The 17,805-nt window shown below is 48.6% G+C and overlaps 1 protein-coding gene across 1 annotated transcript; it reads left to right on the forward strand.

Moving 5' to 3' along the window:
• Window positions 1–12,475: 12,475 nt before the first annotated feature.
• On the forward strand, window positions 12,476–15,951 carry LOC119367830 (leucine-rich repeat extensin-like protein 2). Its single transcript, XM_037633225.1, has 3 exons — window positions 12,476–12,938; window positions 14,233–14,306; window positions 15,902–15,951. Exons 1-3 carry the CDS (start codon window positions 12,499–12,501, stop codon window positions 15,919–15,921), a joined length of 534 nt encoding a protein of 177 aa, XP_037489122.1. The 5' UTR covers window positions 12,476–12,498; the 3' UTR covers window positions 15,922–15,951.
• The last annotated feature ends 1,854 nt before the right edge of the window (window positions 15,952–17,805 follow it).

The following is a 17,805-nucleotide window of genomic DNA, read 5'->3' on the forward strand; positions in this document are numbered from 1 at the left end:
AATCACCAAGCTTGCCTTCCATGCAAAGAAGAGTCCCACCCGGACATGGGACGAAGTCTTCAATCTTGTATCTTCATAGTCCCACAGTCCGGCATAACCATATAGTCCGGTTGTCCGAGGACCCCGTAATCCAGGACTCCCTCAGTAGCCCCCGAACCAGGATTCAATGACGATGAGTCCGGCATGCAAATTGTCTTCGGCATTGCAAGGCGGGTTCCTTCTACGAATTCTCCAGAGTACCTATTGTAACAAGCAGTGTCCGGCTTCCCATTTAATGTTGCACTCATCGGCTTATGTACCTTAATAATGTTAGTCTCCACGTGTCGAGCGAATGCGAGAAGCCGGGGCATTTTTACACTTGCCACCCTGACCATGTAAATAAATCGTCTATTAAAGAGACGGAGATCCTCAGATCCAAATCACACCATCTTCCCCAAGCGAGGACCGATCAAAGCGCCCAAAAAAACCATCCCATCATGGCCGGCCACCGCAGCTCCTCCTCTCGCCCTCATAGCGCCAAGCCAGGTGATTGGGAGAAGTGTACCGTACCCCACAGTCGATTGGTGGAGTTGCAGACCCAGGGGTTCCTTCCACCTGCATATCTTGTTCCCGTTCGAGCCAGATTAGCCACCTATGACGGCGGGGAGAAAGCGGAGAGTTATCCCAACCCATCCAGGGGGGAGCGGGTGTGCCTTGTCCCTTACTTGCTGAGGGGCATCGGATTTCCAATCCATCCCTTCCTCCGCGGGCTCCTGGAGTACTACGGCCTCCAGCTGCACAATTTTACCCCCGCCTCCATTCTGCACATCGCAGGCTATGTTGCCCTTTGTGAGTTATTTCTGGGTTGCGAAGCTCATTTCGAGCTATGGAAGAGGTTGTTCTGCCTCGTCCCCTGCCATCAGGAGGGATCAATATTCCAAGTGGGCGGAGCCAAAATATGGCGCATTGCCGGGACCGGATACCTATCCGGTACCCCAAAGAAGACATCCGAGGACTGGCCTTCCGAGTGGTTTTATATATCTCCCTTCCTGACCCTATCCGAATGGGTCTTCCGGAGTTTACAAATGCTCCATTGAAGAAGCGTCGTAGCTGGCGCCCTCGAAGCCCCAAGGAGGAAGATAGCAGAGAGGTCCTTCAACTGATGGGCATGATAGAAACGCTTGCCCAATCCGGATTGACAATAACTGAAGTTATGTCTATATGCATAATGGGGGGGGGGGTGCAGCCACTCCAGTATCGGGGGCGTCCCATGTGGCACTTCAATGGAGAAGATGATGCAACCCGCTGTGGCCGGAAAGGCCCGGACTCCGCCACCGCTCTGGAGAAAATACTTTCCGATCTATACAAAGAGGAAGAAGAGGAGTTCATCCGCATTAAGCCACGGGATGGATTTTCCATCTACAACCCCCCCCCCCAGCTGGGTGAGTTACTATCTTTCACTCAACTCTATTCATTCCACAGTCTTTCATCATAAATATTTACCTCGCTAGTCCATAACAGGAACTACGGAAAGCCGTGAGGGAGGTCCACATCCCACCTCCATAGCCAGAGGACCCCAACTGGGCCCTCGACCCCGGACTCGAAGAAGATCCGGACATATTTGTGGAGTTCGACGGCAGGGTGTTTTACCAGGCGAGCCGTGATGGCACCTTGGTGGCCACCGTTGCCAATTACCCCGGCCTCCTCCCGGAGCCATGTGTAAGTAAACAGGAGACTTACCTTTCGAAAAGGATTCCCCCTTTCCACCTTACCCACCGCACATATATTATGTTATAGAGGGAAAGCCACTGGCACGCCATGCCGAACCCGCGATGACTCACCAAGAAGGGGTGCCCAAGCCGGGTAGGCTTAAAAGGAAAGCAATCAGGACCGAGCCGCCATCGAAGAGGTATGTTTTAAAACATGCTTCGTGATTGTCATCTTTTAAAATATAACAATGTCTACTGTGTCCTGACAGAAAGAGTATTCGCCGGACTGTATCCGGAGATCCTACCCACCATGCCTCTACCAGCCGGACTCTAGAACCGGCCTCAAGGGTGGAGGTTAACACGGGGACAACACCAGATGGTCCTCCTACAGAGGATGCGGATAGAGTATCCGCTACAAATTCCGAGGTGGAGAGTGCTATGAATCATCGGCGTCGGCAGGCCGCACTCTGCGACCCTAGTTTTTCCGAAGAGGCTTTCAATGCCTTCAACTCGGGAGACGCGTACATCCGAGCTGCGCAAGATGGGCTCACTAGAGCTACAAACCAGTATTTAAAAGATATACGGGTAAGCGAAATATGATAATTATGTATATCAGTAGCCCCTGAGACTTGAAACAGTTGGGACAACTGATTTAAGGATCATTGTATGAACAGGTTCTTATAGAGAAGAATACCCTCTTGTCTCAAGAGCTGGAGAAGTGTCAAGCCCAGCTAAGGGCTGCCGCTGCCGAAATAGAGGAATCCAAGAAGGCCTCATCTGGTAATAATCTTATCGAGAAAAAACGTAAGTACGTGTACCAGGTGGTATTCGGTGCATTGCAGATCTAACAATAGATTCCGCAGATAAGTCCGGAGTGAATTCGGAGTTCCTGCAAGAGGATGAACAAAGAACGCAATGACAATTAGAAGCTGGCGAGCGTGTACTTACACGTGTCAGGCAGGAGAAAAATGATCTCCAAGATGCCAATATCCGGCTGGGCGTAGAATTACAAGATGTTCGGGCTCAGCTGGCTGACTCCGTGAAGGAGAATAGAAGGCTTCAACGCGGCATTTTCAGTATGTGCTCAAACGAACCATTATATAGTTTGGCGAAGAAACGGGCTACAGAGTTATGTCTGCAGGTATGCTGACCGGTCATCCCGAAGAAGAGATGCCCGGATCCTCAGGCGATCTGCTGCAAGAGCTTTCGCAACTGCATGGACAAGTTCGACAGGTAATGCAGGGTGTCTCCAAGGCCTTGTGGCCATCCGCCTCCCTGCCAGGAAGCATGGGGGAGCTTGTTCAGCTACTCAAGGGAGAGCAGTGACGTTTCCGACTATGGAAGATATCTGCCTATCGACAAGGTGCGAGGGAAGCTTGGGCCATGGTAAAAACACGGTATACCAAGCTCGATCCGAATCACATGGCCCTGGTCGGACCTGTAGGGCCAGATGGGAATGAGATCCCTGTTAGTCTGGTGTATGCCCAGGTAGGATTAGCCGCAAAGTATTCCCAACAGGATTGTAGGCTAGACAACCTGTTGGATGGCATATAACAAGAAGTAGGTGAGTCTAAGTGACTATGTACTTCAATTGGCATATTTGTCCCTAGCCGGATTGTAAATCATTTGTCATGGCGGACCTTTTTGCTTCAACCTCCGAACCCGACAGTCCGGAGTGTTTCCGAATACCCGCTCAGTTATGTAAACCGGGGTACGCGTGGAAACTAGGCGTAGGGTCATAATTGCTTGAACAGACAAGTACCCAACTAGCTATGTTATATTACATGGATAGTAAGAAACATCTTCCAGAGAGAATAGTTCTGTTAAGGGTTCCTTTCCCTGGGTACGCATGCATCAATGTGCATGTCTGAACTGTGAGCAAAAGTGCAGTATATAAAAATCTGGGGGTTTATAATGTAATAGGTAAAAAACATCTTTAGTTCACCGACCGAATATTCTCTTAAGAACGCTAGCTTTCGGCTTCACCCAGCCTGAGGTACACATCCGGCGTACCCATCAGTAACAATCGCAGAGGTGCTCCCCTTATGCCCTAGCCGAACTAACGGGAACGTAGGGCATAAACACAGGAGCCAGGCAACCCAGCTTGGCCAAAACTTAAGTCATATCGATGCATATAATGGTGAAGAAAAGGTACATATGGAAAAGGGACACATATACAGTGGGCGTGATGCCCGGAAGATAATTATGTTAAGCTTCTGTATAAGAAGCCCCCAGGTATAACGAACGCACATTTCGAACGATTAGCACGTCACGAGTGTGTAGTCGAGTTACACTAAAGCTTTAGAGCCATAAAAAGAAAGAGAGATGATATAACAAAAAAGTAAAAGAAAAAGGCGGAGGGAAGGAGATGAACAGAGAGTTCGACACTAGGCGTAGAATCTTTGGAGTCTGGCTGCGTTCCATGGGTTCGGCTCGAGTCGATTATCTGATGCATCACGCAGGCGGTACGCTCCTCCGATGAGAACTTTATCAATGATGAAGGGACCCTCCCACTTGGGCTTGAGCGTGTCCTTTTTATTCTCCGATAGGTGTAGAACGAGTTCGCCAATGTTATATGTTTTGGCCCGTACTTCTCTGCTTTGATACCTGCGAGCATGTTGCTGATAAAATGCGGAACGAGCTTTTGCGACATCACGCTCTGTAACACCCCGGTAATAAAGCTACAGTAACCACACACCCTAATGGTGCCATGTCATCGCTGTTAAGATTCTAATCTCACTTTGAACCAAACTGAATTCAAATTCAATTTAAATTAAAGTCAAACTATTAATTCTTCAACCGGTAAAACAAAAATGTTCGCTAGTTTGCAAAAATTCACTAACTAATTGTGCTGAATAAACCAATATTATTGGAATTACTAAAGTACCCCTTAACCTGTTTAAAATTGGACCAACAGCTTTTAATTGATCCTTTTCAATTTAAGTAAATATTTACACTTTTCAAAATAAGATAGAACTTGTTGTGCTAGCTCATAGCATCGCATGGTATTTAGGTGTCAAGTTTCAGGTTAAACAAAATACAATTGCTATTTATTAAAAATGCAAAACAGAGTAGAATCTGAAACAAAATAAAAATAAAAATGGAAAGATGAAAGACCTAAACTACTGTGCATGTGGGGCTCTAGTGCATACAGTATGGCCTGGCCCAATTTGGTCAGCCTTTCGACCTCCTCCCGCAACAGGAGAAGGCCGAGGCGCCATGGCCGCTGGGAGCTCGCCTCCGCGCACTGCTGCGCCACGGAGGGGATAAGAGCAAGCCCCTGTGCTCCCTCACTCTTCCCCTGTAACCCTAGCATGCCCGTTCCCCTCGCTCGTTTCTCTCCCCCTCGAGTTCGTCCGCGCCCGAAGACGCAGTCGCCGCCGCCCCATCGTTGTCGCGGCCACCGAGCTTCCCGCGGGCTGAAACCTAGTCAGGAGACGCGTCGGGCTCGTCTACTTCGACTACAACCACCGGTTCGAGTCGGGGAACCGTCAAACTTTGGGATCGAGTCGTCTTCCCCGCCACAGCCATCGCCGCCGTCGATTCTCTCCACCGAGCCTCCCCCGAGCTCGCCTTTGCACAACTACAGGGCCCAGTGAGGCCACCTCGTCCGATTCCCTTCGATCCCCTTTGATTCTTCCTCTGATTTAGGCCGTATTTCGCCGCTAGACGCCGCGCCCCCACTCGCTGCTACCTTCTGTCGTCGCCGCGGCAACCGTCGCCGCACGCCATGTTGGCCCCCTGTTCACCGGCCGCGCCTGCGCCGCCCTCTCGCCGGTCGTCGCCTGCCCTGGCCGGAGCCGTCCCATCCCCATCCGCGCGCGCCCTGCTGCGCCTGACGCCGTCCGCGCCTGCCGCTGCCTGGCGCGGTTGTCCCCGAGCTCGGCCATGTTGGCGCCGTGATGCGCGTGCGTTTGCTCGGCTGCTGCTTTGCGGTTGCTGATGCACTGCCGCTGCTTGTCCTGCTGCTTGTTGCTTAGCTGCTGCTCCGCTACTAACTGCTACTGCTGCTGCCGAGCCATGTTATTGCCTTCTTGCTACTGCTGTTTCTTGCTACTACTGCCGCTGCATAGCTACTGCCGTCACTGCTGTTTCCTTAACTGCTATCGCTGCTGTTTGCTGGTCACTCTGGCTCATAGCTGCAAGGTTGTTTGCTGAAGAAACAACTGACGAAACTGAACCGTGAAGAAACCCACGAGACTACCAGAGAGCTTGCCCCATCCAAGCTTGGTTATGTGCTATGTGTGCGTTTGTGTGCACACCCGTGAGGCTGGCCGTGCAACCAGGCCGGCCCTTGTTGAGTAGAGCTAGGTGGTGCTAAATTAGTCTGGTAACAGATGACGTTTGGTCCCCCATTAATTAGGTTTGTTTTATTTATTTGTTTATAGGTATAGCATATGACATGTGGACCCACATGCACTGTTCACTTTTTGACCCATTCAACTTTGACTTGTTGACTTTGACCGGCCCCACCTATCATAACCCCATGTGGGTACACTCCGTGTACCCATGGCAAATTGCAGTTTATTTTCGAATTAATAATAAATCCAGAATTTTAAAATATTGTTTAAAACTTTAGAAATCATAGATAATAATCCGTAACTCGGATGAAAAAGTTTTATACATGAAAGTTGCTTAGAACGACGAGAGGAATCCGAAAACATGGTCCGTTTACCTGTCAGAGGCCTCTAACTATCTGAACATGGAACTTTCCCCCTCCGGTCTTTTGTCTGACATAGGTCCGGAACCGGGAAAACATTCCCGGCGGACTTCCCCCTTCACCGGTATCGTGTAGCACCGCGTTACAATACGTCTAGCTCTACCTGTTGTCTTGTTATGCACTTGCTTGCTATGTATTTATTGTTTCTCCCCCCTCTTCTCTTCGGTAGACCCCTTGATGATGCTGATGCCCCTGTGATTGACTACGTCACCGACGACCCCTCCGTCTCGTCTGAACAACCAGGCAAGCCCCCCCTTTGATCATCCCGATATCGCCCATTCCATTCTCTCATGCTTGCATTAGATTTTGCTATTGTTATTGTTTGTTCCTATCTGATGCATAGCCTCCTTTTGTAACCTGCTTATTAATACCTTACCGGCTTATCCTAAACTGCTTAGTATAGGTTGGTTAGTGATCCATCAGTGACCCCCACCTTGTCCTTGTTGCCCCTGCTTCATCATTGAAGACCCGATCAACGGGATCGAAGACCAGGCCCCGGCACCGCACATCACTTTCCCCTTAGTTGCTCGACACTACTGGGATACTATCGAGTGCCGAGGGTGAGACCTCTACAACACTTCTGATGTTAACCCTGTAGTGTAGCTATTCGGTCGTGGTCATCGAGGGTGATTTCCTCCTTAACCACTTCCGATACGGCTCTGTCGTGCAACCCCTCAAGTGTGAACCTCGAGGGTGATTCCTCTACGTTCACCTTGATGATTACATTGAGTGGAACCCACCGGGGGTGATTCCTTGGGTTTTCCTCTTGATGTTTGGACACACGGATACTTGGACTTTACAACTGTTACTTGGAAAGAGATGTGGAGACGGGTTGACCTGGAAGGTGCCCGTGAGATAATTACGAGGCGTGGCCGGGCATTCTTAGCCCTTGCCGCAAGTCCTCGAGACGGGGCAACGGGGTCACCTCTTTCGTGGGTCTCTGCTTGTTACCGCGCGTTCCTAATCCACTACGATTTGGATATTTGATCCGAGGGGCCTCTGGCCTGATAGCACTAACCATCACGTGGGCATAGTATGGGCGTTCTGCATCGTATACATCAGCCAAAGCTTAATAGACGTCAGCGACTGAGTAGCGCGCGCCGGGTTGGACTGCGCAAGCGCCTGCCTTGTTGAAGGAGGTAGCTAGGTCTGCTCACCGGCCGCGTACGCAACGTGCAGGAGTTTCCGGGGAGATGGCCCATGACCCCTGGGGGCATAGGTTTAGTCCGGCGTGCTGACCTCTCTGTTAAGTCTAGGTCAGGTTGCGGCGTATTGTTTGGCCGAGGCCGGGCATGACCCTGGAAAGTGTGTCCGGCCGGAGTTAAGAGAGCATGGTGGGTAAGTTGGTGCACCCCTGCAGGGAAGAAAACATCTATCGATAGCCTGTCCTACGGTAACGGACACTTGGAGTTGTATCCCGATCGATACAACTAGAACTGGATACTTGTGATGAGAACTGGATGGTGATGAGGATTTGATTGTGATGATAACTGGATAGTATGGCTCTGGGATTGCTTTCTCGCAGGGAGTCGAGAAAGGATCTCTGGCCGAGGTTGATAACACTACTACCGCTTTACTTTATGCTACTCTACTCCCTCTTGTTTGCTGCATGATGGTGGTTTCCAGAAGATGCTAGTCTTCGATAGGACTAGACCTTCTCTCTATTCTGGCATTTCTGCAGCCCAGTCCACATATACAGCCTTCCTTTGATAATGTTGCATATGTAGTGTAGATCCTTGCTTGCGAGTACTTTGTATGAGTACTCACGGTTGCTTTGCTCCCCCTTTTCCCCCTTCTTTCTTCTTTCTGGTTGTTGCAACCAGATGGTGGAGTCTAGGAGCCAGATGCCACCTTTGACGACGGCTGCTACCCCGAGGGTGCCTACTACCACGTGACGGACGCCGACGACCAAGAGTAGTTAGGAGGCTCCCAGGCAGGAGGCCTTGCCTTTTCGATCGATGTTGCTTTTGTGCTAGCCTTCTTAAGGCAAACTTGTCTAACTTATGTCTGTACTCAGATATTGTTGCTTCCGCTGACTTGTGTTTTTGAGCTTATGTATTCGAGCCCTCGAGGCCCATGGCTTGTAATATAAAGCTTGTATTATTTTTAATTTGTGTCTAGAGTTGTGTTGTGATATCTTCCCGTGAGTCCCTGATCTTGATCGTACACATTTGCATGTATGATTAGTGTACGATTGAATCGAGGGCGTCACAAGTTGGTATCAGAGCCGACTGCCTGTAGGTAGCCTCCTTTCCAACTCCTTGGCCGAAGTTGAGTCTAGTCACTGAAAAACTTTTACTAACATTGGTTGTGTGTCTTACGGGCCCACGTCGCCATTTGGTGGTATTAGGATCTTTTATTCCTTGTCTATACTCTGGGACTTTGATCTCTCTTCTATTCGGGTTAAAGATTTTACTAACTCTGACTCTAGGATCTCGTAACCACTTCCTCCCGGAGAGTCCCGTCATTTCAGATGATCGCTTGCTTCGCCAAAGGATTCTGAAGATACTTTTCTATGCTTTCCGAAAACCCTTGTGCCCTTCGCCGTTGCAATTCCATATCACCGATAAATCCCTCTGGATAACTACATACACCTGTCGTTCATATTGTCATCCCCAGTTGATCTTGTTATTACAAGATGCCTTGTAATACTTTCAGGTATTTCGAGAATCCATTGTGCCTGCTACGTTGCAGCTCCTTTTCCACCTGAATACATGCACGGATAATTCCTCACAATTATCAGGGATTCGTTCATCCAAATTGTTTAGGTATTTCACAAAAGTCTTCGAAATACCATTCGATCTTCCATAAATCCTCAGCAGCCTATTGTTGTTGAAATTCTTGTTTGCTTACATTATGGTTAATTCCATATTTCTAGTAATCTTCGTTGACATCTTCTGTCACTATGGTTTCGAGTCCCTTGATCCAATATGTCGTGAATGCTCCTAATCCTCAATCAGATCCTAGCATTCATCCTTCTGGCTCAGACGTCACTCCAAACATGAGCTTGTTCTTGTCAAATCAAACCTTGATTGATTGTCGATCTGTATCAATTCAACTCAATTATCTTTGATCAGAGCCTCTGCTTCAGATCTTCTGATTTGAAAATCGTAATTCCTTTGTATTCAAGCTTTGAAGTTATCCAGTTATATCTATAACCCGATGCCTTTGCATTCTTTCTTCTTCTGGGTGAGTATCGATACTCACATTAGATCTATTATGGACCGCCATATCCTTGGTTGGATTTTTATCCGACAATGTCCTTATTATTCATTAAACTTGTGAGTTTTGCCCTGACATATAATGCCTTTCGTAAATTCTATCATCTGCTTTTGTCAACCATGCTCTGCTTTCGAGCTGGTATATTTTAATCCTGAAATTAGTGGTATATGTTCCTAAGATACCCCTACGAGTTGAACCTATGCCTTCCCTAATCCGTGTGAACTTGAAAGAGATGTGAGTCATACTCTTGTGGTGCTTCACCAGATAAATCCTTCGCACTACAAATTCTTCGAAAACGAGGAGTGAATGAAAGGTTATGCATTGAAGAAGTGGGAATCGACCTTGAACCTTTGTGTTCATGCCCATGGAACCGATAAAGAACTTATCATGGAAGCTACTTGTAAAAATAATTGACCCATGTTATAAGTTCATCTTGTATCGGTGGTTTGATCATTCATAATCGTTGTTCCGACCATAGTTTCTCTTTAATTCCATTTCGCGGACAAGCTAAAGCACTTGTCTTCTATAAACCAATAGGCCTGCCCAACCTCTATTCTGATTTACCCTCGAGTGTTACCCCTTGGTATCTCGGGAATATTGCAGGAACTACATAACTTCTTATGAGTTCTTCATCGAACTACTATTGATCACCAATTCCAATATCCCCGGGTTTTGAGTGGTTGGTCACTCGAGAACACCGATAAGTGAATCGATTCTGCACTCCGATTTGATAACTCTAAGTAATTTTTGTTGCTTACGAGTTTAATAATCCTTCAAGTCTTTCCTAGCCTCATCGGTTATATCATCATCAAGCAAATTTTTAACTGTGCTACCCGGTCCTTCTTCACGGAGCAACTTCCGACGACGAGCTAAGCTTACGTCGATCTTCTTCATCTTATCATTTCACCTTGAATAACAAGCTTGATTTTGAGCTTGTGTCGTATCCGTGGTTCCAATAACCTTTCACTTTATCCTTCTTGTTGCTTGATGGCATCGCTCCTCGATGGCATCTTCATAGAGCCTCTCGATGAATGCGTCGTGATCAGCATCAACATTTTGACTTTTGTTGAGATGACAATTCATGGTGAGAAATACCATCCTTGTCCTTCGATGATTTGAGTTATCATCGACAACCCCCTTGTCTTCTTTCCAACACATGTTTGATCATGTCTTGGTTATACCTTCGACTCCTTGCTATTCCTGCAATTGTTCCTTGAGTATTTGTTGTGATCTTCAACTCCAACCCCTACTTGGAACACCATGTTAATGCTACCTCGAAGCATGACTGAGGTATTCCGAATATCAACAAGAACATTGGAAGCACATTGTCGAATGTTTCTTGATCTATTATCCAAACACCGTTGTATGTGTAATATCATGATTCTTCCCTCGCCCCCTTTATCTAAATGCTTTTGAACTTTTTGTCTTATCATGGATATCATACTCTGCTTGTCCTTGGGAAGGATATAACCCTAAAATATGCGTTTAAACACATTTCCTTTCCATTGTCTTGTTTAAGCTTTCTTGCGATCTATATGATCTAAGAAAAAATAATTCCCTGCTTATAAAAACGCCTCAAGGTACAATTCGGTCAGTACGACCCTGTTACTAATGTTGATGACATTCCGGTAACCATCGATGGACGAGAACTTTGCCTACTAGTCCGCCTCGCCTTGCGAGCAGGAAAATGGTTCTCTTCGTCCCTCGCCCTTGGTACCAATGTTGTTGCCAACATAACTGATAGGCTATCCTTTGACATGCCTTGCTAGCAAGTTGTCAGTGTCCTTCCTACTTTTAACCCACATGGTGGGCCCATAACCCACAGTTCTACATGATCGAAACCTGACTCACCTATGCATCCCTATTTCCAAAGTTATTCCACCCGCTTGACTTCGTATGAGAATCATGAGCCACCTTCCTAGTGATTTATTATGGTGTCAGACGCAATACTTATTCCCATTGCACTGAACCCCCTTTCGCCCTCTGTTTCAGGCAACAAATGATTGCCTACCCGCTTAAAGCTTCTTATTGCAGCTTCTTGCTTTGCTCACGATGTCTTTCTTAAATTTCAACTCGAGACATGCCTCGTACACTGAGATAGCCCCCCAGGTACCTAACATGTATTGAGCTTCGCCCTTCCTGAGTCCCCCCCCCTTATCTTTTTCGTAAGTACGATGAAGACCTGGAGGAAAAATGACAAACTTCGTCAGGATGCCCTGAAGTAGAGAAATGAAGACATCAAAGGAAGGGATCGACCTCTTCGAGAAGAGCAACCAAGACCGAGAAGATCCATTAGAATTTTGTAACCAGAACCTTCCCCTTTAACTCCACCTCTTAAATCTCGGGACGAGATTTCTTGTAGTTGAGGAGATTTGTAACACCCCGGTAATAAAGCTACAGTAACCACACACCCTAATGGTGCCATGTCATCGCTGTTAAGATTCTAATCTCACTTTGAACCAAACTGAATTCAAATTCAATTTAAATTAAAGTCAAACTATTAATTCTTCAACCGGTAAAACAAAAATGTTCGCTAGTTTGCAAAAATTCACTAACTAATTGTGCTGAATAAACCAATATTATTGGAATTACTAAAGTACCCCTTAACCTGTTTAAAATTGGACCAACAGCTTTTAATTGATCCTTTTCAATTTAAGTAAATATTTACACTTTTCAAAATAAGATAGAACTTGTTGTGCTAGCTCATAGCATCGCATGGTATTTAGGTGTCAAGTTTCAGGTTAAACAAAATACAATTGCTATTTATTAAAAATGCAAAACAGAGTAGAATCTGAAACAAAATAAAAATAAAAATGGAAAGATGAAAGACCTAAACTACTGTGCATGTGGGGCTCTAGTGCATACAGTATGGCCTGGCCCAATTTGGTCAGCCTTTCGACCTCCTCCCGCAACAGGAGAAGGCCGAGGCGCCATGGCCGCTGGGAGCTCGCCTCCGCGCACTGCTGCGCCACGGAGGGGATAAGAGCAAGCCCCTGTGCCCCCTCACTCTTCCCCTGTAACCCTAGCACGCCCGTTCCCCTCGCTCGTTTCTCTCCCCCTCGAGTTCGTCCGCGCCCGAAGACGCAGTCGCCGCCGCCCCATCGTTGTCGCGGCCACCGAGCTTCCCGCGGGCTGAAACCTAGTCAGGAGACGCGTCGGGCTCGTCTACTTCGACTACAACCACCGGTTCGAGTCGGGGCACCGTCAAACTTTGGGATCGAGCCGTCTTCCCCGCCACAGCCATCGCCGCCGTCGATTCGCTCCACCGAGCCTCCCCCGAGCTCGCCTTTGCACAACTACAGGGCCCGGTGAGGCCACCTCGTCCGATTCCCTTCGATCCCCTTTGATTCTTCCTCTGATTTAGGCCGTATTTCGCCGCTAGACGCCGCGCCCCCACTCGCTGCTACCTTCTGTCGTCGCCGCGGCAACCGTCGCCGCACGCCATGTTGGCCCCCTGTTCACCGGTCGCGCCTGCGCCGCCCTCTCGCCGGTCGTCGCCTGCCCTGGCCGGAGCCGTCCCATCCCCATCCGCGCGCGCCCTGCTGCGCCTGACGCCGTCCGCGCCCGCCGCTGCCTGGCGCGGCTGTCCCCGAGCTCGGCCATGTTGGCGCCGTGATGCGCGTGCGTTTGCTCAGCTGCTGCTTTGCGGTTGCTGATGCACTGCCGCTGCTCGTCCTGCTGCTTGTTGCTTAGCTGCTGCTCCGCTACTAACTGCTACTGCTGCTGCCGAGCCATGTTATTGCCTTCTTGCTACTGCTGTTTCTTGCTACTACTGCCGCTGCATAGCTACTGCCGTCGCTGCTGTTTCCTTAATTGCTACCGCTGCTGTTTGCTGGTCACTCTGGCTCGTAGCTGCAAGGTTGTTTGCTGAAGAAACAATTGACGAAACTAAACCGTGAAGAAACCCACGAGACTACCAGAGAGCTTGCCCCATCCAAGCTTGGTTATGTGCTATGTGTGCGTTTGTGTGCACACCCGTGAGGCTGGCCGTGCAACCAGGCCGGCCCTTGTTGATTAGAGCTAGGTGGTGCTAAATTAGTCTGGTAACAGATGACGTTTGGTCCCCCATTAATTAGGTTTGTTTTATTTATTTGTTTATAGGTATAGCATATGACATGTGGACCCACATGCACTGTTCACCTTTTGACCCATTCAACTTTGACTTGTTGACTTTGACCGGCCCCACCTATCATAACCCCATGTGGGTACACTCCGTGTACCCATGGCAAATTGCAGTTTATTTTCGAATTAATAATAAATCCAGAATTTTAAAATATTGTTTAAAACTTTAGAAATCATAGATAATAATCCGTAACTCGGATGAAAAAGTTTTATACATGAAAGTTGCTTAGAACGACGAGAGGAATCCGAAAACATGGTCCGTTTACCTGTTAGAGGCCTCTAACTATCTGAACATGAAACTTTCCCCCTCCGGTCTTTTGTCTGACATAGGTCCGGAACCGGGAAAACATTCCCGGCGGACTTCCCCCTTCACCGGTATCGTGTAGCACCGCGTTACAATACGTCTAGCTCTACCTGTTGTCTTGTTATGCACTTGCTTGCTATGTATTTACTGTTTCTCCCCCATCTTCTCTTCGGTAGACCCCTTGATGATGCTGATGCCCCTGTGATTGACTACGCCACCGACGACCCCTCCGTCTCGTCTGAACAACCAGGCAAGCCCCCCCTTTGATCATCCCGATATCGCCCATTCCATTCTCTCATGCTTGCATTAGATTTTGCTATTGTTATTGTTTGCTCCTATTCTGATGCATAGCCTCCTTTTGTAACCTGCTTATTGTTACCTTACCGGCTTATCCTAAACTGCTTAGTATAGGTTGGTTAGTGATCCATCAATGACCCCCACCTTGTCCTTGTTGCCCCTGCTTCATCATTGAAGACCCGATCAACGGGATCGAAGACCAGGCCCCGGCACCGCACATCACTTTCCCCTTAGTTGCTCAACACTACTGGGATACTATCGAGTGCCGAGGGTGAGACCTCTACAACACTTCTGATGTTAACCCTGTAGTGTAGCTATTCGGTCGTGGTCATCGAGGGTGATTTCCTCCTTAACCACTTCCGATACGGCTCTGTCGTGCAACCCCTCAAGTGTGAACCTCGAGGGTGATTCCTCTATGTTCACCTTGATGATTACATTGAGTGGAACCCACCGGGGGTGATTCCTTGGGTTTTCCTCTTGATGTTTGGACACACGGATACTTGGACTTTACAACTGTTACTTGGAAAGAGATGTGGAGACGGGTTGACCTGGAAGGTGCCCGTGAGATAATTACGAGGCGTGGCCGGGCATTCTTAGCCCTTGCCGCAAGTCCTCGAGACGGGGCAACGGGGTCACCTCTTTCGTGGGTCTCTGCTTGTTACCGCACGTTCCTAATCCACTATGATTTGGATATTTGATCCGAGGGGCCTCTGGCCTGATAGCACTAACCATCACGTGGGCATAGTATGGGCGTTCTGCGTCGTATACATCAGCCAAAGCTTAATAGACGTCAGCGACTGAGTAGCGCGCGCCGGGTTGGACTGCGCAAGCGCCTGCCTTGTTGAAGGAGGTAGCTAGGTCTGCTCACCGGCCGCGTACGCAACGTGCAGGAGTTTCCGGGGAGATGGCCCATGACCCCTGGGGGCATAGGTTTAGTCCGGCGTGCTGACCTCTCTGTTAAGTCTAGGTCAGGTTGCGGCGTATTGTTTGGCCGAGGCCGGGCATGACCCTGGAAAGTGTGTCCGGCCGGAGTTAAGCGAGCATGGTGGGTAAGTTGGTGCACCCCTGCAGGGAAGAAAACATCTATCGATAGCCTGTCCTACGGTAACGGACACTTGGAGTTGTATCCCGATCGATAAAACTAGAACTGGATACTTGTGATGAGAACTGGATGGTGATGAGGATTTGATTGTGATGATAACTGGATAGTATGGCTCTGGGATTGCTTTCTCGCAGGGAGTCGAGAAAGGATCTCTGGCCGAGGTTGATAACACTACTACCGCTTTACTTTATGCTACTCTACTCCCTCTTGTTTGCTGCAAGATGGTGGTTTCCAGAAGATGCTAGTCTTCGATAGGACTAGACCTTCTCTCTATTCTGGCATTTCTGCAGCCCAGTCCACATATACAGCCTTCCTTTGATAATGTTGCATATGTAGTGTAGATCCTTGCTTGCGCGTACTTTGGATGAGTACTCACGGTTGCTTTGCTCCCCCTTTTCCCCCTTCTTTCTTCTTTCTGGTTGTTGCAACCAAATGGTGGAGTCCAGGAGCCAGATGCCACCTTTGACGACGGCTGCTACCCCGAGGGTGCCTACTACCACGTGATGGACACCGACGACCAAGAGTAGTTAGGAGGCTCCCAGGCAGGAGGCCTTGCCTTTTCGATCGATGTTGCTTTTGTGCTAGCCTTCTTAAGGCAAACTTGTCTAACTTATGTCTGTACTCAGATATTGTTGCTTCCGCTGACTCTTGTGTTTTTGAGCTTATGTATTCGAGCCCTCGAGGCCCATGGCTTGTAATATAAAGCTTGTATTATTTTTAATTTGTGTCTAGAGTTGTGTTGTGATATCTTCCCGTGAGTCCCTGATCTTGATCGTACACATTTGCATGTATGATTAGTGTACGATTGAATCGAGGGCGTCACACGCTCCTCCTCCAGGGCATCTAAACTGTCCTGCCGATCAAGCTCGGCTTCTCTCTCTTCATACATGCGCACTCGAGGTGAGTCATGAATAATATCACAGGGCAATACCGCCTCTGCGCCGTACACCATGAAGAAGGGTGTGTATCCGGTAGTATGATTTGGCATGGTCTGCAACCCCCATAGTACGGAGTCAAGCTCCTCTACCCGATATGTGTTTGATTCCTTCAGAGACCGCACAAGTCTGGGTTTGATGCCGCCCATAATAAGGCCGTTTGCTCGTTCGACTTGCCCGTTTGTGTGAGGGTGATAGACGGAGGCGTAATCGAGCTTAATGCCCATGTTGCCGCACCAAGTTTTCACCTTATCGGCTGTGAAATTGGAGCCATTATTGGTGATGATGCTGTGGGGGACACCATAGCGGTGCATGAACCCTGATATGAAGTCTATTGTTGGTCCGGATTCGGCCGTTTTAACTGGTTTGGCCTCTATCCATTTTGTGAATTTATCCACCATGACCAGCAGGTACTTTTTCTTATGGCTTCCTCCTTTAAGGGGTCCTACCATATCGAGCCCCCAGACCGCAAAGGGCCAGGTTATGGGGATTGTTTGGAGAGCGGTGGGCGGCATATGGCTTTGGTCGGCGAAGAGCTGGCAACCGATGCAATGTTGGACGAGGTCCTGTGCGTCTGCTCGGGATGTCGGCCAGTAGAAACCTGTACGGAAGGCCTTGCTTACAAGGGCCCAAGCTGCGGCGTGATGGCCTCCAAGTCCAGCATGAATTTCAGCCAAAAGCTGCCGCCCTTCCTCTTCGGAGATGCATCTTTGAAGTACTCCGGTAGCGCTTTTTTATAAAGCTCTCCCTCGTGGACCTTGTAGGCTTTAGAGCGTCACACAATGCAGCGTGCCTCATTTTGATCCTCAGGGAGTTCTTGCCTATTTAGGTAGATAAGAAGGGTTCGGTCTATGGGGCGATGGTAGCCATGATCAGATGGGCCGAGGGTGTTATTTCGGTGGCAAAGCCTCCGATTATGTCAGTGTGTTCGGAATCTGGGGTTGTGGTCGGATCCAGACTAGTATTGTCGGTCTCCGCTTGCCACACCGCGGATGGCTTGAAAAGCCTTTCCAGGAAGATGTTAGGTGGGACAGGGTCGCGCTTAGTGCTAATGCGCGCGAGGATATCTGCCGCTTGATTGTTTCCCCGAGCCACATGATGAAATTCAAGCCCCTCGAATCGAGCTGACATTTGAAGAACGACATTGCGATAAGCTGCCATTTTCGGATCCTTGGCATCGAAGTCTCCATTTATTTGAGATATTGCGAGGTTTGAATCTCCACGCACTTCTAGGCGCTTGATGCCCATGGAGACAACGATCCGAAGACCATGCAACAGAGCCTCGTATCCGGCTGCACTGTTGGAGTCTGTGTATAGTATTTGGAGTATGCATTGGACCGTATCTCCAGCGGGGGATGTCAAAACAACACCCGCTCCCAAACCATCCAGCATTTTAGAGCCGTCGAAGTGCATGA

The sequence above is a fragment of the Triticum dicoccoides genome, chromosome 2B, assembly GCF_002162155.2.
Source record: "Triticum dicoccoides isolate Atlit2015 ecotype Zavitan chromosome 2B, WEW_v2.0, whole genome shotgun sequence".
NCBI classification, from domain to species: Eukaryota; Viridiplantae; Streptophyta; class Magnoliopsida; order Poales; family Poaceae; genus Triticum; species Triticum dicoccoides.